We start from the raw sequence: 20,386 nt of genomic DNA on the forward strand, positions 1-20,386 counted from the left end.
GCAGCTGGCACAATGTCTCTAATGGAAAGCCAAGCTAATGCTTAACACGAGCAAAAACCAGCAATAGCATATGCTTCCCATCTTGGTTCTTCGATGTGGAAATGTGAATCACGTTTCACATTCGTCCATTTTATTATTCAGTGGTAAATAATGAAGCTAACTGATGCAAAAATCATCCACTGCGATTTGGAATCCGAAGGACTGATTTTTGCCTACAGCTACGAGGAGTCAAATGGCCATAATTTAACAGAACTGCATTTTTCAGATGCCTTCCAACTGAAGCTGCAGTCTCTTTTCATATACAATTTCTGTTGTTAAGAAAGACTGACGGAGAAAAAAAAGCATCCTGTTTGTCATGAAACTTGTTTAAAATTACAAGATCCACCGGCGCTTCGCCGACAACGAACAATATCTCGCTTGTACCCTAAGGTCTAGACATTTATCACGAATATTACTCAGAACATTGGTAATTCATTTTCTCTCTTTGTTCGGCTTATTTGTTTTGTTACCGTTTTAATATAACTGTTCAGTAGTTGTCAAGGCAAACTTCTTTCGCTATAACTAGAAGAATGTAAAGGTCAAGAAAGCCTTTAAGTATCGTCTATATGCGTACAAGGATTGTCAGGAAATTTATTATCCAAGAATTCAGCGCTTTCTCTTTGTTTGACACTCACCTTTAAAGCAATATATCCAAGACAAATCGTATTATCTTTTTTGTACACGATAGGAATCATCAATATCACAGAGCCTCTTGAGAGCAAATTTGTATTCTATTGCCTGCGTGCCTCTCCACGTGTACCTGCCATAACGCCACCTGCATCATGATAGTTAAATAAGAATGGCGCTACTTTGTTTGGACTTGGTAATGTAACGACATTGTATTACATTTAATTTTACGACTACACGTAGGCAAACATCAAGTTACGGCCGTGTCGCCGAGAATGGGCTCGAGCTCACGATTGAAATTCCATAGTCCTTTATTCCATCCACGCCATATTTCCATTAGCAATAAAACAATTAAACTGAACACACAATGTCTCTGTCATATTGGAATTTGTCGACGAAACTTGGGATGGCAATTATTATACTTACTAGATTCGTTTATTACTCGAACGCTAGTTGCAAGAGTAACTTTTAATGTCAAGTTTTTGCTGTGAAAGTTATGCCAACGTGCCGATCAAATAAAAAACGAACTTGTGTCATGACACATTTCTGTTTCGACCTGCACGGCTGAGACTATTTGAGGCCGTGCTAAGACAAGCATGCCACAAGCTCCTTCATCGATGGAAGATGGAAACCAGCCACGTCCTCCAGCCTATATTATTGGGCTAGCCCATCCCGAAGCGGACTTCGACAAGGTCCCGTTCCGGTTCATCAACAGATTCGTCTGTTATACGTTTGGCTTGACATAGAAAGTAACAGCATTTCGTTCTGTGTTGATTCCAGTTTCTTCCCTATAGGATCCAAGGGAACCTATCGCAGCCATTTCAAACGATGTTGAACCTGTACAACCAATACCCATTAGTTTGCTTTTCAATCCCTGCTATGGAGTAGTGAAGAAGCAGTTGGCAACTTTACGCTGAATTTCTTCCCTTCCTTTCCATTAATTCCCGGAGATGAGGAGCATCCTGGCCTGATATGGTTCTTTACGAAAAGGTTGAAAACGGGCTATTTCTCGGCGAATCCGAATGGATTTATAATTGTATTTTACAGCGCCTCTGAGAAAAAGGAAAGTTAAAGAAATTTCCCCCATACATTCGACAATCTTATCCAGACCCGAAGATTTGCTAGATAAAGTAAATGTATATGCCTTTTAACTGGCTAGATGAGGGAGCTTAAAACTATATTTTCCTTTTACGAATTTTTTTAAAAGTTTTAATTGATTTTTGTTGTAATAATTGGTGCATGTACACATGCAAAGTAGCAATAACGTAACCAAGTAACAAACCCACTCATTTCTGGAAATGCGCACAAAAAGAATAAAATATAAAAACTGTCTCAGCGTAGTTTGCTTAGTTCTTATTGAAGTTACGTCTCCCTGCATCAATAGTTACATATATGGGCTACACAAATTGTCTACCATGATTGATACAAAGTCAAGTGAAAACTTTTACTTTGTGAACGTCCACTCTTCGTTCCTTGTAAACAGACAATCTACTAGAGTACAAATACGACAAACAGTTATTCAAAAATATTCTGTGAAATAAAAAGATCAATAGATCGCACTTTAAAAAAACTGAATGCATCGTCCATCTCTACGGTTTTAGGTAATGACTTAAGGTGGGTAGTCTGTACTTCAACCGAACGTATCTCTTAAGCCAACTATATACAAATCAAACTGATTTTTTAATATGTAGCCTTTCTTTATTTACTCCGATAAACTATAGACAAAATCACACGCTCGCCATCCAGCGATGAAGCGCAACAGTCTAAAGTAAAGTTAGCAAGACCTAGCGCTCGATGGCGTATCCTGTCTCTTCGTGACAAGAATATACTCGTCTTTACCGCATTTGCTGATGCATTGCATATTTATCCAAGAATATAAATTCAAGTAGGACGCATATTTACTTAAACGTGTTCCTCAATATGCAACAAATTACAAAGGTTTATAGTATACAAAGTTAATGAAGGCGACAAACTATGGAAGATTACAATGAAATTTGTTTTTCCAAATACTTTTGCATAGTTAAAGTATTGTATGTGGAAGTATAGAGTTTCTTCGTTTCTTCTGCGTGTGTTGTGTATTTCCATATGAATGTTATATTGGTCCATGAATTACCCAACGTATAAAGAAAGAATAAAAAGCTAACCTATACACATATAAGAAAGACCTAATGCATTTTGGCAGTTCCGAGGCCTATAAGAAAGGCTATCTGGGTTTTATGAAAGGGCAACGTTAACAAAAATAGGAACATTTTCTGTGACGAGAAAATCACAGTGTATTCCTACCGTAATAGCTGGTTATGAAAGAGTGGGCGTAGCGGAAATGATTTAAAGAATGAAGTCTATAATAAGGAAAAACCCACTCCCAGCTAAAATCCATCTCACTTTCCAAAGCCTTCGCTATATAGAAATCATTGAAGAAACGTGGTATTTTGATTTACGTGGTAAGATAGTGGTCTACAACAATCCTGTGTCATGGTCCTACCACTTATTCAGTTAAAAGCAAGTATTATAGTCACCATTCAAAAAGATTAAACAATGACGTTGCTGGGACTCACAGGTTTCTTTGGACATTGACGTAGTGCGTCTATTGTAGAGCTAACAGACGTAATTACAGGGACAAATATTATAGCCCAGCCTTTGAAAATGAATGACGTCCAGTCAGACCTAAACAATTATGATTGTATTCATAACGGAGAGATCATACAAGTGGTTTTAGGTGAGAGGCTATTTTTATAAGTGGAAATTATTTAGCCTGTACATGTTTTCGTTTATTTCAATATAATGTAGGAAGTAGTCATAAACTAATAAATAAATAAAAAAACTGCATCATTTTGATGCCCAAACCCTGTTGAGCGAGAAACAAAAATAATGTTACTGCTTTAAGGGTTTACATAGCATTTCGTCGGTTCTTTAGTATGTATTTCTTTCGGCGTCACTTGCCAAAACAAGAGACGGCGTTGAATGCACATTGCTTCCAATAGGACCGTTTTTTCATCAACTCTTGAGGGTTTCGGTTGTTGCGCAGGCGAGCCATGATCTGCTTTGCAAAGAGACTGTGGGAGAAAAAAACGCGTTATGACGGATGAACGTGCACGAAATTCGTAATATATCACATCTTCGATGCGTATAAATGCATTACTAATTCAATAAAGCTGTTTCCACACTTGCTTCATCCGGTGCCGCCTTTGACTATAAGTTTTAAAAAAATGCATGTAAAACAAATACATATCAAACTTCATTATGGAAAAACAAATGTAGAAATTCAACAACCTCAATGTCTCCACCGAAGTCAATAAACTCGGGATCGTCTGGATCTGTTGATTTTGCTGCTGCCAGGGCAGCTAAATACAATACGATGGCTACAGGAACAATCGCACAGAATTTCGAAGTCATCCTTTCTTGTTTTGTTTTTTCCTTCTCTGAAATGATGGAAAACGTCCAAAGATTAGCAGTGACCAAATGGCTGCATTGCAATTGGTTTTTAAATTAGCGCGGACACACCTATGAAACCCCACCCGTTTAAATACCGATTCACCAAAATTGCGTTCCAACTAAAAAAAATATAAAGGGCCGTTATATGGATGGTTATGAGAAGTATAATATATAAGAACGGTAACTAAAGTAATACGACAAATTCAATGTGCCATAAACGTCTAATGTACGAATAACACGATCCAGAAGGAAAGAAAAGTCTTAAGTGTTATGTGCTTACAGCTGAAGAGATTTTTTGCGCAGCAGTAGTCTTGGCCCGTCTGTTGCGATCTGCCCGTCAACACCGACTTATATAGGGAGAGACGCTGCTGGTGGGCGCGCAGTCTAATCTGACATGGTTGTCATTTTCGATATGGGTAGAGATGGATCTCATTTCCTAAATGCGCAAGCAATCAATATTTTCCTTGATTGCTCAGACTCGTTGACGGCGATAGGACAGAATTTAAGTACTTCTAAATATTAAAAAACATTTGACATGGATTAGTCATCAAACCTTTTTGCTGTACACGAAATCATCAAAGGGTTAACAACTAGGCGTATATGAGTAGTATAAACCTTATAAAATAATCGAATTTAAACCGTATCCTTATCCCTTGAAAGTATGTAGGAAAAAAAAACAGGAACATTTTTATTTGCCAATAATTTTGCGGGAAAATAAAACTACTGGGAATTTTCGTTTTATTTCTTCCAAGTCTGTATATTCTACACTGGGGTGCAATGGAGGGCCTTGGATGTGGGACGCGCACGGCTCTTGCAGCTCCACAATGGAAGCAACAAAAATTTAGGCTGATAAAGATATTTAGTTGAATGTCAGCAGTGGTAGCAGCTTAAGGTAATTTACTGCTTGTGTAAATGAGAACGGCTTAAATTTATTCGTTTTCTGGCGCATATTGTATATAGCTACTTAAGGTTTAAACGCCCTCTTATACTCCGTCACCATGTATCCATCAGGATTGAAGCGTGAAACGTAATGTGACTTGCCATTGAGGAGCTATAGCTACTCTATTACTGATACTTCAATCTTAAATGTTTTCTGCCTTGATGCGGATACCTGGGAATCATCATAGCACAATCTTGCATGAAAACTGTAGCCTACTCATGAAAGAGATCAGCTCAGCTCTATTGCTCGACTGTTGATATCTCTTTACTAAAAACGAGTATTTCCAACTAAATTAACATCCCAAATGACGGTCACTGTCAACAAATCTATTATAAATCTTAAAACGTGACGCATATACGATTGGGGTTTTGCTATAATCCGTGATGAAGAAAGGCTCTTCTACTATACATGAGTTAAAGAGACTCACTGTCGAAAAGGTTAAAGTGTCCATAACAGAGTTGTGTGTAAATGTCGTTTAATACCTACAGTATAATAGGTTTGTATGAATAAACTAAAAATGTGTATTTGCATAGCTAGTGAAGATAGTTAAATCGGAATATGGCGAGTACTACTATGTAAAAAGAGATCACCGCAATTTTGTACAATGTTTTCCCCTTTTTTGTGAAATCTTTTGCACGGTGAAAAAGCCTATAAGTCCTAATGTATAAAAGAAAAACAAATATATTCATATATCCTACGCCTTTTCGTTCTTTTCACAATCTTCGTTTCCTTGTTAAATTGTTTAATAAGAAAGAATTCAGCCGACAGTGAAACTGATGGTATATAGTGACAGAAAATGCGCTTTTATCTGAGTGGATCACTTATAAATATTTGCGACACTGATATTGCATAAGAAACAGACTCCATCCCTGGCAATAGGATTTATACCGAAAATGCGAGAGATGGGAAAATTTCTTCTAACATCCATGGTATTCGTTCCCATGTTGAGTGGGCTATACATTCGAGCGGGGATCCTTTTCTTTTGATCCCCTATCCATTCCAATTAGGACACCCCTATCCTTTATTTTTACTCATTCCCTTCATCTAAAAAAAAAAATAAAAAAAATAGCACAATTTTTGGTGCTGCATTTATTTCCCACTTACCCATTTAGACACTCCTTTTCTCGTTCAATTAAGCATTCTCTTTTTAGGAGAAGTAATATGGTAAAACGAGAAATATCAAAATAAATGTAGACTGTGCTATTTTTCATTGTATTTTTGCCGGAATACAATTGTTATGCTGGTATATCCATTTTCACAAGACCACGAAAATAGTTTTAAAAGGACGTCATGAAAGTGCCAACAGGTAAACAGTTTGACTTCATCGCAATACTGGCCTTGCGGGACACAGGACTTGTAACGTTTATTTGTCGAAGGTATGTCTTTGTTAATTACTTATATATATATTTTTTGTTTGCATTTTGCATTTTGCGTTTTTCAGATAGAAGCAGGAATCATTATTTGCGGAAATATTAGCGGAAGCAGGAAACTGCGTTGAAGTAGCATCGCCAGAAGACTCGCTGTGATTGCCCGCGCCGTTCAAATGCGATCTGCGACCAAAAATGCAAGGTTACTCAGTTTGTATATATCACCAGTTATTTCGTAAAGATGCGATTTTTGTTGTTGTTGCAAACAAAAGGCATTGTTGAGTTCCGATGTTCAGAGAAATAAAGTAAATTATATCACAAGGTTTCTCGATTTATATCTCTTTGTCTACGTAGTAAAGAAATTTCAGTTTTTCTAGGAAATTGTGCCGGTTAGCGAAAGGCAAACACGTGCAACAAGCAAACACGTGCTTCAATTGGATTTTACTACTTTCTATCGATAGAGTATATATACATATAAGATCTGCTTTCTATACGCCAACCACTTGTACGGTAAATAGCAATAGTCGCTATTGACATTGGCTGAAAAACACCACACAACTTTTTACTTCGTAAATGGAGGCAAAAAGTTTAAAGCGATTCTGAAAAAAAAAAAAACTACGGGGGACAACTTCAACCGAAACATTTTCTAGTGTTTCCCAAGAGAACCACCAATCGGACCCAATCTTAACTTGGGAGTATCTCCTGATCGCTAAATTCTATTTAATGCGTAGCAACCAGACCCATATTCTGATCGGACAATGTATAAGAAAAAAAAAAAAACTCAAAATTCGGCACAACAACTTACGCGAGGCAGCGCAAAAGCTTTCTGTTGGGTAAACGGGTCGTCGTTCGTGCTTTCAGCTGAGTGTTTTGATAATTGGTCGGCTTCTCGGTGTTGGGTTATCTCATTAAAACCCTGTGATTGACTTGATTGATGCACACTCAACGGATATTGCTGTTGATGTCGTGGCTTGTAGTTGTTTGCACGCTGAGCAACCATCACAAGCTTATTAATCAAAGCAACTGACCGTTTAACCTGTCGAGAAGATAAACAAAATCTTTGACATTTTTTTGTTACAAGGGACTGCTGGCAAGTCAATGTAGAAAATGTGTTAAACGTAGGAAATGTTGGAGTAAATTATGGAAACTAAAATCGGATCTTTCTCTTTCCATCAGAAATAATATAGGAAAATAAGGTAGAAAGTTCCAGCCTGAAAATCCTTTGGGATTTTTTAGATAATATATTGTGTTGGGATAACGTCATACCAAATAAACTCTCGACAACATTTTTCTAATTCATACTGTAAAAGAGCAAAAGAAAAAGAGATGCACTAGTTCTCATCCAGCCCCGCAGTTTACTTCCTTTTACGTACTTTCTACTTTAAGTTAAGCCAAGCCTTTGTTTGTTACTTCTTTTGTTTTTGTTTCTTTTTTTTTATTGGTTGGAACAACGGTACGTTTTCGTACACAGCTTTTTTGCTTGTCTACACTATCAAGGATCAGTCGTGATCCTATTTCTCTGGCATTTCAGTAACAAGAGTCTTCGTTTTCTTTTTATAGGCTTAAATATTGAATAATGGCTTACGTGAGTGCAAGCTATGGTTCTTGAATATTATGACTTGAATACTGTATAAACGAGTTTCATGCATGCCATCTTTTTAAAGCTCCTTATTGGTTTATTAGAAATATTCAGAAAGAGGGGTTTGGCAAAAGAATTCGCTATACTACCTCAGAGTATAGTAATTAAAGCTACTATGTTGTTAATTGTGTGTATGGAATTAACCTCCATAAAAATATTTTATGGCACGCTATGGAACAGCTCTCTCTCTATTTATGTACGACAATCGTGCAAACACGGCGTCAGTTTCTCTTTTTCTTTTAAAGTAATTTTACCAGATCAAGTGGGTTGGGGAAACCTGCTTAGATTTAAGTCCGATGAAATGTCAGCGAGTTAATTGTGACAACAGATATTTCTAAACCTAATTAGCTGATAGCAAATTACAGCAAATAGTAGTTTTACATCCGCCTACTGAATATTGAACTAGCTAAATCAACGGTAAATCTGTTTTAGCGTGTAACTCTGCCGTGGTAGTCTTAATGTATGAAACGATTAATGCACACAATCAGCAAGCTGAAGTAATAAATAATTAAAAATATCATTGCGGTTGCCCCAAGTTTCCTCCTAACTCCACTTCCACCACTCTGCGGAAATAAAACATGCGTATTTCTGAATGACTGTCACGTCCAATTGTAGTGATGAAAAGCAGTCCCATATGTTAAGATGTTTTTTGAATGGCAATCAATAAAACAAGGCTAAAAACAAAAACAAAAAGACTGCCATGCCCTTGTTCTTCACCACAAGATGTTTGAACCTTTAGATGGTCTTTGCATGGTAAATTATAGGCGGTTAGTGCGCATCGATGATTAACTGAGATACTCACTGTCGGCAAAGGCTGACGCCAATCTTGATGCATTTCGTTTGTCGATCGATCATCAAATTGCCTTTCCAATGCAGCTCCGGCTGCTCCGTTAGCCACGATTATAGTTAATATCAGAACACAACAAGCCGACGTTTTGAATTCTGGGTTGCTGATCAACATGATTTTAACTATATCTCTGCTCCTGCATTTCATAAGAAACCATGAGTTGAATTAGTCGCAAACATTTATAACTAAAACACTTAAGGAAATATTTTGCTTTTCTTTTTTTTCCGTGTTTGTATGCGACTGTTTAGGGGCTTACAATCCCCATATATCGGAGTAACATAGGAAAATGATGTTATTGATTTAGCTCTTGGTCGATTGAAATAAAATATAAAAAAAATTATGTAAAATTAGGTTGAGGCCGATGAAAACGATGTGGCATAGACAGGTTAAAAAATGATCAAATCCCACCAGGTATTTCTCCGAATCCCACAAACATTCATTTTTTTTTTGTGAATGGAATCAGGTTGCCCCAAAGCATGTGTCCATACAACATTGTGTTATTCTGCATTTCTGCACAAGGTCATGCAACCTTATATTGTCAATGAATCTAAGGCTAAATACGGTTACTCGATACACTACGAAGAATTAGAAGGATGGAACAATCCAAACGTCACTAACATGGAGCTTGTCGTTTTTCTTACTAAAATTATAATTTATTCATTCGTGGTCAAATAGTTCAATTTCTATCGGAATGAATAAACGGACTGTTGGGCTGATGCTATACCCTAAGACGAGTGGGTGTTAAGGACAAACACATGGGCGAATCGATGTCGTTCATAAAATCTTGTAACATATACGTTTAAAAAGTCAACGAGTCACAACGGTGCAATTAGCAGCTGTTTCTATGTTTCTTTGACTATATAACAACGACTAGGATTGCGCAAGGGATTTCCTCGGGTAGCTATGCATACAGTGTTTACCTCCCAGTGCCAATTAGTTGAGAATTGAATGCATTTAAAATGACATAATTGCAAAACTTACCGATAGTATTCAACCATACGAAAGTTGAATCATTTCACAATTGTAAAAATTTCCATAGCTTAAGTAAAATGTGAAAACGGAAAATTTTCCAACTTGCGTACATCGTACCTTTCTTTATGGTACGTGTTCGTTCCAGGTGCTGGTACGTGCAAATGAACTGATACACAGGAACGTTTCCAGCAGCGCAGTTCCACAAAATTAAGTATCCTTAAATGGACTCACTTACCAGTATAATACAACCTGTCGGTGATGCCTCTGCAACTGGGCAATTTCCGTGGGACGTGAGTTGATCCTCCAACAGAGCAAGCTTCTTTTTTTTTTATTTTTTTGGAATTACCATCTCCCTTTCTTCACACTACACTGGCAGTTGCGCAGTGCAGGCTTCTGCATAGAGAGTTTAATTTGAAAAAAAGTCGAGATCAATGAAAGAAATTGAACAGGCCTATCAAGACACGATACTAGTGGTCTTGCATGCCATTTGATATACTTGACATGTTTCTAAATGGACCTGACCGTCAATAGAAATGAAGGAGACGGCACATTCGTTAGTGTATATTGATTCGTTTATCATGGTAGTTTACTGGATAGATTTGGGACACGGAAGCGGGATGTTCGTTATGTTCTATTTTTGTCTCATTTGTTACCATGTGTCTTGAGAAAACTCCCACGCAAAGGCTTAAAGCCAAATTCCATTCGATGCCAGCCAAATCCATAGTTTTCCATAAATAAAAATCTATCATAATGTATGTGTACATATGTGGTGCTTTTGGTGTGCTGAAGAGAAATGTCACACTGTCATGAACTCCTAAAATTTAAGTGTGATTCTGCTGTACCTTTTATAGTGGGATGCGCCAATCCAATGAGCAATGGCAGCTGAAGAGAGGCTCAATTCTGACATGCTATTATAGCCGATGGAATCTACTCAAAGTGCATTTTTTAAAACTGAAGGTATCACGACAAACTGAGTTAGTCTACTTTAAAAGTGCTTCCTCTAGTTTTCTAAGCCAAAAGGCTGAATCTTTTCTTGACTCTTCCGAGCTTTTTCTCTTTTTTTCTGTCTTTTATTTTTGCATGCAATTTGATACCTTTTCTTTACCCCAGCACCTTATTATCCTTTTTACTACAGCTCCTCATCCCAATTATCCAGACATAGCGCGTCTAGCTCATTAGAAACCCAATTGTACCTTATAACTAGTAATTAACTCTTAGCTATGTAAGTGCTAACGGTGAATTTCATGTATCAAAACTTTCTTTTCTGGAAAATCAAAGTTCATTCTAAAAAATATTTTTTTTTTGTTTTTTGTTTTTCATTTGGGTTTTTTTTTGTTGTGTCTGATAATAAAAATTATTGGTAACGGTAAGAAAAATAGTAATACATTGTTGAAATATTATTTAGCCGAAAAAACAACCAATTAACAGGTTTTGGGGTTTCTAGCGATCTAATGAAGAGGAGGTGGCTGTATTTCATGTTTTCGCTACTTAGTCATGCGAAAATGTCTGACGAAAATTACGGACGACAGCACGTCACAAAAGCTTGTTCTTTTACTTTATTTAGCTTTTCTTTTTACTGTATGCGTACAATTGAATCCAGTCACTTTCACCCCGGAGCATAGAACAGGTTAAATAGCAAGAAATACTTGTTGAGAAAACACGATAAAGTAATGAGAATGTGTGAATGTCAACATTTTTGAACGCCGTCATAAACTATTTATGTTTTATCTGATGAGGAACTCATGTGAAATAAAAGCTCTGTTTTCTTCGGGAAAAAAATGAAACAGTTCTTCATTTCAGCTAATGCTGCATGCACATAATCTGTATAAAAGTATCCAGTTTAACACACCCACCGCCTCCATCTGTGACTTAAATTCTGGTTGATAAATCAATCAGTAGGCTAGCTTTGTATATTCCATGTAAATTGAATATGTAAGTCACGACGGCGGAAGTCTAGAATTGGCAACTATTTGATTTTATTATTTTTTGGTGAGTGTATATAGTTGGATTCCTTAGACACCTCTACGAGAGAAAAAAACAAACAAACTTTGTTATTCAACTATGCAGTTTATCTTAGACCTTGGCATCGAATAAAGCAAGCGTTACAGTGTCAGCGTCACCTTAGCGTTATCGGCATTGCTTTAGGCTACGTGACTAAAATGTTGGTGTGAACTATAAATAGCTTTATCGAACTTTCAATGAGGTCGTATATCATATCATCGGTTACTCGAAAAACTTTTATATTGAATTCGACGGTTCCTGTACATCCATCCCAATGAAAGGCGCACTGTCGTTGAATTATGAATTGATCGAGAACTCCAACGTTGTAAAAGTATAGAATGTTATTGACTTACATTTAAAGCTTTCTATAGTTTATTTCAGTTAATGGTCGAAATTGTGCGTTCGTTCGGAACAACCTTACCGGCTCCGGAATCAAGTACGCACACGATGACGGATAAAATTATAGTCTAGTTAAGTTTTCATGCATTCCTCATTGACATTATAATTTCTATGATCTAACCATAAACAACATTCATTTGTGGTAAGGGGCTGCAGAGCCAAGACTGATAAAGAAGAACTGGGGGTGACATTCACTCAAATAAAGTGGGCCAGTTCTTGAAAAGACCGTTTTATTCAGTCTAGAACAAGGTCTAGCACAAAACGTAAGTCCCCCATTTTACTGATAAATAACGTATTCATTTTACAGGAGCGATTACAGTTTGCACAAATATGGTCATAACGGGCACGAGGGCAAGCCTTGCTTTGACATCTAAACGCGTTGTCCAAGGTTACGTAGCTGGGCTGTTGAACGCTTGTGGTCCACACCCCGCAATGGCCACGTGAGCTAACCGGTGCAACCTGCTGTGAACGACTCGAGCCTGCATTTTGGTAGCCGTAGAAATGACATGGTTATTGAATAATGCACAGGAATCATTGTTAGAATGACAATCACTTTCTTATTGTCAGCCATGATAGACAATTCGTCTGTCAAATAGACCAACGTGCCTAAACTAAGCGCTAAGGCACAGCACTTCATCAAGTTGAACGAACTAGCTAACTTTTTTTTTTTGACGGCACGACTATTGAAGGCAGCGAATGCTTTAGACCTACGTCTTATCCTTAATTAATTCCATCGAAATAAGTGTTATAAAAGTTGCTCTCGAATATAATTATGTTCCTTTGTTTCCCTTTAAAGCTTATTAAAAATTTTAACAATGCATTTACAGCTACTTTCAAAAGAAATTACAGAACAATAAGGAAGAAAAGTTCTGCCTCTTACGCGTGAATGGCCTGTTAATTTCTTACGTTCGTGGAAGAATCATAGCGAAGAACCCCGGAAATGTTTCGTACTTTAAACAAAAAAAAATTTTTTTGGGTGAAAAGCAGAGGAAGAGTGGGAAGTTGATAAGAATCAAGAGACACGAAAATCCGTATGAAAGTCGATGCAAAAATAGCATTCACGATTTTTTAAACTGCCGTGCTCAAACAGAGAGAGGGTCGGCCATCAATGCCGTTCCAAATATGCCACTATCCAAAAAGGTGAATAGGATAGCCTTACCCTTAAACACGCATTCATAATAATCGTAAAGCATTTAGGACCACCTCGGGGTTGGCCGGGGCAGCGATTTGACTCAAGGAACCCAATACAAAATGAAGGAAAACAAAAAACGTTCATCCAAAAACCTTAAATAGACCGTACCGAAGGCAGTAATTTATAGCATCTATAAGAAAACAAAAAAAAACAAATAAAAGCAATGTAACCATAAAAACACGTAAAGCGTTCCCTGCACCAAAAGGCCACTAGCGGCGGCTCCATGGGCGTTGGCTTGTGGAAAAGCCGCGAGCGTTACGGTCATTCCGACCACATAATCGTAGGAGGCAGATTTATTATTATATAAATAGGTAACCAAAAATAAAAAACGACAAATAACAGATGAAACTGCTTGCTCGTGCGCACATGGCGGAATAAATTTGTATGTGCTAGACAATTTTCTTACCAGATAATTTGAAGATTTCTGTGGCTCGTTCTTGGCGACCTCGGATTCTTCCGGAGAAGTAACCCCATCGCAGCAATGACTTTCAATGGTAGATTCCCCATCGGAAGGCTGCTTCTCCCAAACCATAACCTTGGAAGAGTTCTAAGACTCGAGTGAACAGACCACAATCGCTACAGTCCGTTTTTAGAATCAATTTCCGAGAATTATTGGGGGGAACCGACGAGTTTCAGTTTGTTTTTGTTTTTGAGTGGGTGCAATTTCGGTAATCCAAGGTTTTGAAAATCAGCCTCAAGTTCATTTTAAGGATTAAGAATCTTGTTGTGTTTTGCATGTGCATGATTTTTGTCTTAACAATAGCTTTAAAGCCATTTTCTTTTCGTAAACATTCTTCTACTTCGGATTGTCAAAACTGGAGGCTACAGGGACATTTCAAGGCGTGGTCGCCTGACGTTATTCTCCTCTGAATATTCTGACGTACTCACTAGATGTCTAGGATGAGATTCAATGCGCCTTTTTTCTGCCTCATATATGGCTAGTCTACCTATCGAAAGCTGTTACAGGACTAAATTGGGGGCATACGTAACTTTTGACCTACTAGTTTTGTGTTACACTTTCATAAAAACAACTTTCTAGAAGCTCGTGTCCCGCTTCCTTGTCATCGCAGTTTTCATCTTACATCCCCTGAAGGGGAAATATAGGGTGAAGGCGATTTAGCGAAATTCCGGTCGAGCAAAACTGAGCTCAAGTTTTTTAGGTTATTAGAAAATTCTCGAAGCAAAGGCTAAACCAGTTTCACAAAGTTCTCAAATCGCATTGAAATTCCTTTTTCTTTTTACTTGTTGATGATTTGCAAGATAGGAAGGGAATAGCCCTTCGAGCCCTCTCTCTCATGAAGGCCCGTTGCGTTCAATTAACGCCCGTCATTTACATGAGCTTGCAGTTCAATGACACGGATACTTGATGGCCAAAATAAAGGAGCATTCAAATGCTCCTTCTTCCTGTTTTCTCACTATTTTTAGGGGCTATTGTTTCGCCGTAAAACCGGATACACCGCTCTAGTAATACTTTTTCAACGGCATTCATTCACGCGCCCGACAGTGCATGCTATTACTCTATAAGACATTTTCACAGCCAATTGGGCGTGAAGAGGTCGAAAACAAAAACAGAGGATGAAGAAAGGAAACCACGTCTGACGTCTGTTTTCTGTTGAAATTCAAGAATCACGCCACCGTCACGTCCCAAGGTCGTTTCCGAAAGGCATTCTTTGTCAGATTGTCCTATAGGCTATAATCTTGGTACACCTACAATAGGAGACTTTGCACGCACGCCAGCCACTGCGTGTATAACTGGTTTGGGCGGCCTTCAAACATTTTTCCTCTTAGAATTCAAACTTTTTATTATTTCTTCCGAACTTAAAAAAATTGTGAAGTCATGCTGTATACAAACAACACGAAAACGACCAGGGACTGTCGTTAAACTTCGTTCAGGGGTAAGCTTACACGTGTAATGCGAAATAGACCATAACTGAATTTGGAAATATTTCTGTCCTCGAGCTCCGTTAGTTTTCCACTTCCGTTTTGTAATTTGAAAATCGATTAACTGATAACTTGATTAAGACAAAGTGGAGAAAAACTCCGTGTATTGAATGGCATAATCGCTCAGTAAATAAAAAACCAACTCCGAACGGTCACATATGACACAAAACAAATGATGAGTTTTAGCACATTGACCAATATTTACATTTTAAAAACATTCAGACCGAGCGCTTGCCCGCTCCAACAGTTCATTCATAATCGACAAACGAGAGATAAACATTAATTAATAGCACGGGGAAATAAAAACTTTGATTTGATTTGATTCTTTTCGTCCCACTTGACCACTACTTCAGTTCCGCGTCCGCTTTTCACGCTTCGTATTTTCTCTAGGGAACTAGAACAAGGCGGAAAAGGAAAAAAATAAATAACCATTAAGTGAAAACTCACACATCCACACATGGCCATCGGTCTCAACAAACACGCAAGGTCCCTTTTTATATCTCACCGAAGGAAATAGTAGTGTCCGTAGATGGAAGAACTGGACGAGACACTGGCACTCCTTTCGGTAGAATTGAACTCAAAACTTGCTTGAGATGATCGCTGACATTGGTAAAACAATATTTCTCCTCCTTTTTATCCCACGCTGCCAAAATCGATTGCAGCATCTGATTTTAGAATAAAAGATAGTTCTCCAATCAAGTTTACACAAGCCATTGTTAAAAATAGTTTACCTTGAGCGTGGTGTGATCAATCTGATTGACCCTACCCATATCCAGAACAACGACTCGATTTTTGGTTTCGACGTCGATGGACACTTTTGTCAGCGCGTTGCGGAATCGCTCCACCGACGGGAAATAGAGGTTGCGGTCAGCTTGCAAAACGACACGTTCTTCGTCAGCTTCCTGAATTGTTTTTATTGTTATTAGCATACACCCCATTTTTTTGCCAAGACGTGAAATAATTATGCGTTTTACCTTGTAGCGTGTTAAAGTAGATTTGGACCGACTGCCTTCATATGCCAGCATTAACAAATGCATCTGAGCACCAATGAGAATGCCGTATTCCATGTTAATTAACAAACAGCAAAGGAAAGTGGTGATGAATGGAAACAGCTCAATTCCTTCATCAACAAATGGGGACAGCAAAAAAAAAAAGGTAGAGTAAGAATTTCGTCGATTTTAGGTGTAAATAAAAGAGAGAGCCTTACGTCGTCCTCGCCATAAAGAAGGAATTTCGTGGTATTCAATCATGGGATAGACGGCAGTAATGATCACGGCCCCAAGGATCGATTTGGGGATGAAGTAAAACGTGGGCATCAAGAAAGCCAAAGCAAAAAGAACCACACAGCCTGGAACCAAAGAGAAAATATTACAAATGTGGTAACCACGACATACCATTTGGAGCCATAAAAACCAAGTATATATATTTACCATTAATTAAACTTGCGAATTGCGTTTTTCCACCGGATGCGGATAGCACGGAACTTCGAGAAAAAGAAGCTGTCAGTGGGATGCAGCCGAAAAAAGAGCAAAAAATCGAACCGGCCCCGACAGCAATCATTTCCTGAGTCGAATCAGTCTTCGCCCCATTACCTGTGCAAAACACGAAAATGTTCATTCCCCATAAGAATTCCCATGGCATCCAAAAACAAATAAAAAATGCATCAAAAAATTCTTACTGAACGCTTTGGCGATGGCGACTTGTTCAAGAATTGCAATAACGGGGACCAATACCATCCCTGGTCCCATGTCTTTAAGGATTTCGGGAAATGTCACGAGCTCGTAAGACGTTTGATTATCCGAATCAGAGTCCGTCCAGTTGGATGACGCAAATTCCTCTTCTGGACGTTCAAAGCTGAAAGGCGGAATTTGGAAATCCGGAATGCCGCACTTGACTTCGCCTGTCGTTTTGCGAACAGAATATTTTGCGTAACAGCCATTCTCTTATTCAAATGGTTGACATTACTCACCTATCAACTGGAATGGCCGGTTGCCGTAGATTTCGAAGACATACGCTATCAAGCAGCCGAGAATGACCGCTAAGGCGTTACGACATGTTGACACAAACCACATAGCCTTTTCTACACAAGGGTTATGAAGACAGCAACCAGCGTTGAACCACTTCTTGATGAGTGTGAGATTCTATACAGTAAATGACACCGCCATTTTAGCTATTCATTCTGCATACGAGATGGGGGGGGGCATTTTTCTAATCCAAAAAGTCGGGAAAATACTCGCCTACCTTGAGCAGCATTAGGAAAGCAATGAAGGCGAATCCTAGCACAGCGTCCCACACACGAATGCTTCTCCAGTACTTGAAAATTCCAGGAAGGACTTTCGTGAAAGTCGAGCCACGAAATGACAAACCAAGGATGGTCTTAAATTGAGAAAGAATAACGGTAACGGCGGCCGCTGAACAAAAGCCAGATATGACCGGTGCCGATATAAAATCCATTATGAATCCTGTTTTGTTATCCAAACGATTCAAAATAAGCATCAAAATAGTCGATAGGGGGAGGGTATCATTAGTCCACCAGCGGTTGACAGGTGAACAACCCAATAACAAAACAAAAAAACTAGATGAACGACATCGTACCTAAGTTGAGCAGTCCAGCTAACAGCTCTATGCATCCGGAGACGAAAGAGAGAATAATTGCATAAGGAACACCTCCAAGCTGAACATACTGGTGGGTCATGAGAGCCATGACCGCTGTAGGGCCCATAGTAATTTGACTGACGGAGCCCAGCAGCGCATAGATGAAGGGTCCAGCAAACGCCGTGTATAACCCGAACTGTTGATATTTTTTAAAACATGAAGTGAGCTCTTTACTGATAATTGAACACGGACCTTATACTTGAATATGCTTTTAAAAAAAGAGAGAGAAACATACCTCAACAGGCACTCCAGCGACTGCTCCATAAGCGATGCCTTGCGGAATAGCTGTCAGGGCAACAGTGAAGCCGGCCATGCAGTCGTGGAAGAGCGATTGTAGCGTGTACTTGGGTAGCCACTCGATCATGGGTAAGCGACGTTTGAGCAACTTGGTAGTGCACGTTTTGCGGATGCGCCTTTTGGCTCGGGTCACCACCTGCTGGCCAAAGGAGACGTCCTTGTCTCGGTGGTGCTCAGCTGATCCGACACCCTCCGACCACGACACACTCATCTCGGACGACGCGGAGCTGACGGATCCCGGGTCCATCTGGAACGAGGTCTCTCCATTTTTCTTGTCGTCGAATGAGAACGACAGTTGGAGGGACGAATCGCCAATTTTATTATTCATGTTGAGACGAAGGGCTCCTGAAGAAATTAATCCGGATAGAGAATACTTCGTTTTATTGGGGGAGGGGGGAATTTTATCGAATTTTTGGTTTAAATCAAAACAATAACGCGCACAATAAAAAAACACTTGATCTAGATTTATAAACATGAGATGTCAAAGAAACATGTCTGGCACGAGTTTTGTTTTCAAGCCGAAGAACGTTCTAGTTACGAGACTAGAAAACGGTACTTCCCGCATCGAACGACGTACACAACTGGCGCCATTCAGTAACTTTCAGGTACCTTAAGAACGGCGAAAAAAATGGTTGAACGCAAGGCAGAAATACGGAAGCGGAAATGTCAAGGGTGTGTGGACAGTGGACCGCAACGGAATTACGTATAAGCCTATGAAATGTAATAATTTCACTCAGTGCCCACAAACCAAGGCCAATCGATGGAAATTGGTTTCAAGCCGAAAAAGAAATCGGTGCAAGTCGTTAGCGACTCTCTCGAGTTGTGAGATCGAAACGCTAAAATCCCGTGCGAAAAACCGGTTCCAGTGAAGCTTCTTGCTGACGGCAACTTGCAGAGAGAAGCAAACAAACGACATGAGAACCAGTTTGACCACTCGCAAACTTGTTTAGATCATCAGCGGTCATCTGAATTTCAACCCTGGCAAAAAACGCCATCTACTGGATACGTGAATGAATCTAAATGCCTTAGGTGATGATCTTAGGACGTCTTTTGTGGCAAAATGTACACAGTCATCATCACGCCAATGCATCAGAAAGGGGTGGAGAGGGTTGCGGTGGGTGGGTGGGTCACGAAACGACCTTAGAATCGGATCCTTTTGTGCCCGTCGGGCTGAAATTTGGGTTGCAACAAACGAATCATCTCACCTTGATCCGTCGTGCAAGTCGGAGCTGACGAGGCCATCAACACTTCAGCTTCTTCGTATGAGCCGCCCTCTATTGCGGAGTCAAAACGTCCCATTGTTGTAAAATTGGCTGGCATTTTACTGCTCGCTGTGAAACTTGAGTCTACCAATAAAAGCTTTACTAAATGACTAAATCAAAAAGAAAAGCTATTCAATGTCTGAAAATTAAGAATAAATGCCAAAGTATTTTGTCAGCCTATCCGCCATTAGTTCGGGAGGCTCAACGTTAACCGACTGAGGGCAATTGAGACGCTCGCCGTTTAGATATAGAGCAATCGCTTGCCCATAGCCGCCTTTTCGTAGTCTCGTCATTGTCGGGGTTTTTACCATCTAGAGATTTGCGTATCTACTCGTTCATAACAAAAACCGATCCTAACTGGATGTAATCTAGAACAAGTCGGATTTTCCTTTGCGACACTGGACACCTCTACTCGTATCATCGTGACAGTCTCCAATTTATAGACGTTTTATTGGCCATTCCATTGAGTTTCATTATCTGGAGTGTAACGTACAGCCTGAACCTTGAATATTTACCATAAAGCAACAGACAAACGTCTGCTGATCAAAGATTATAAACCTTTAATGGCTCCAAATTTGATATCTGAGCCCCCACACACACACACACAAATCAAGCAAACAGGCTGTTCCAAAATAAGATTGATGATTTAATGCAAACGGCGGTTTCTCCGTCGAGCAACATGGTGACCTTCAAAGCCAATGCAAGCCTTGTTGCAGTCCTGGTTTTATAGAATATTTTTTGGAAACCTTGCGGGATGTTGTTTTAAAAAATCATTC

At 39.1% G+C, this 20,386-nt stretch overlaps 3 protein-coding genes and 1 long non-coding RNA gene across 8 annotated transcripts; all 4 read right to left on the minus strand.

Annotated features, from left to right (window-relative positions):
* Window positions 1–3,324: 3,324 nt before the first annotated feature.
* Window positions 3,325–4,461, minus strand: LOC116918037 (allatostatin C). Of its 2 annotated transcripts, XM_045170400.1 has the most exons (5): window positions 4,379–4,429; window positions 4,168–4,217; window positions 3,937–4,085; window positions 3,806–3,855; window positions 3,325–3,719 (listed from the first exon to the last, which is right to left on the minus strand). In XM_045170400.1, the coding sequence occupies exons 3-5, from the start codon at window positions 4,057–4,059 to the stop codon at window positions 3,599–3,601; spliced, it is 294 nt and encodes a 97-aa protein (XP_045026335.1). In that variant the 5' UTR covers window positions 4,060–4,085; window positions 4,168–4,217; window positions 4,379–4,429; the 3' UTR covers window positions 3,325–3,598. The 2 variants fall into 2 exon arrangements, with proteins under 2 accessions (XP_045026335.1, XP_032779583.1); XM_032923692.2 differs by lacking the exon at window positions 4,168–4,217 and having other exon boundaries at window positions 4,379–4,461.
* Window positions 4,462–6,233: 1,772 nt separating this feature from the next.
* LOC116916043 lies at window positions 6,234–10,225 on the minus strand. 2 transcript variants are annotated; one of them, XM_045168756.1, is made up of 4 exons: window positions 10,099–10,225; window positions 8,847–9,027; window positions 7,211–7,441; window positions 6,234–6,588 (listed from the first exon to the last, which is right to left on the minus strand). In XM_045168756.1, the coding sequence occupies exons 2-4, from the start codon at window positions 9,003–9,005 to the stop codon at window positions 6,511–6,513; spliced, it is 468 nt and encodes a 155-aa protein (XP_045024691.1). In that variant the 5' UTR covers window positions 9,006–9,027; window positions 10,099–10,225; the 3' UTR covers window positions 6,234–6,510. The 2 variants fall into 2 exon arrangements, with proteins under 2 accessions (XP_045024691.1, XP_032777115.1); XM_032921224.2 differs by having other exon boundaries at window positions 9,981–10,146.
* A 2,251-nt stretch (window positions 10,226–12,476) lies between these two features.
* LOC116917031 lies at window positions 12,477–14,434 on the minus strand. Its single transcript, XR_004390989.2, has 2 exons — window positions 13,862–14,434; window positions 12,477–12,742 (listed from the first exon to the last, which is right to left on the minus strand). It is a non-coding gene; the product is annotated as an uncharacterized LOC116917031 (long non-coding RNA).
* A 1,049-nt stretch (window positions 14,435–15,483) lies between these two features.
* LOC116917032 (sodium-independent sulfate anion transporter) lies at window positions 15,484–19,839 on the minus strand. 3 transcript variants are annotated; one of them, XM_045170070.1, is made up of 12 exons: window positions 19,554–19,839; window positions 18,287–18,693; window positions 17,992–18,187; window positions 17,638–17,858; window positions 17,366–17,537; window positions 17,075–17,296; window positions 16,827–16,988; window positions 16,604–16,744; window positions 16,371–16,516; window positions 16,128–16,298; window positions 15,902–16,061; window positions 15,484–15,790 (listed from the first exon to the last, which is right to left on the minus strand). In XM_045170070.1, the coding sequence occupies exons 1-12, from the start codon at window positions 19,666–19,668 to the stop codon at window positions 15,783–15,785; spliced, it is 2,121 nt and encodes a 706-aa protein (XP_045026005.1). In that variant the 5' UTR covers window positions 19,669–19,839; the 3' UTR covers window positions 15,484–15,782. The 3 variants fall into 3 exon arrangements, with proteins under 3 accessions (XP_045026005.1, XP_045026006.1, XP_045026004.1); XM_045170071.1 differs by lacking the exon at window positions 19,554–19,839 and adding an exon at window positions 18,958–19,295; XM_045170069.1 differs by lacking the exon at window positions 19,554–19,839 and having other exon boundaries at window positions 18,287–19,295.
* Between the last annotated feature and the right edge of the window lie 547 nt (window positions 19,840–20,386).

The sequence above is a fragment of the Daphnia magna genome, linkage group LG2 (genome assembly GCF_020631705.1).
Source record: "Daphnia magna isolate NIES linkage group LG2, ASM2063170v1.1, whole genome shotgun sequence".
Classification (NCBI taxonomy): domain Eukaryota; kingdom Metazoa; phylum Arthropoda; class Branchiopoda; order Diplostraca; family Daphniidae; genus Daphnia; species Daphnia magna.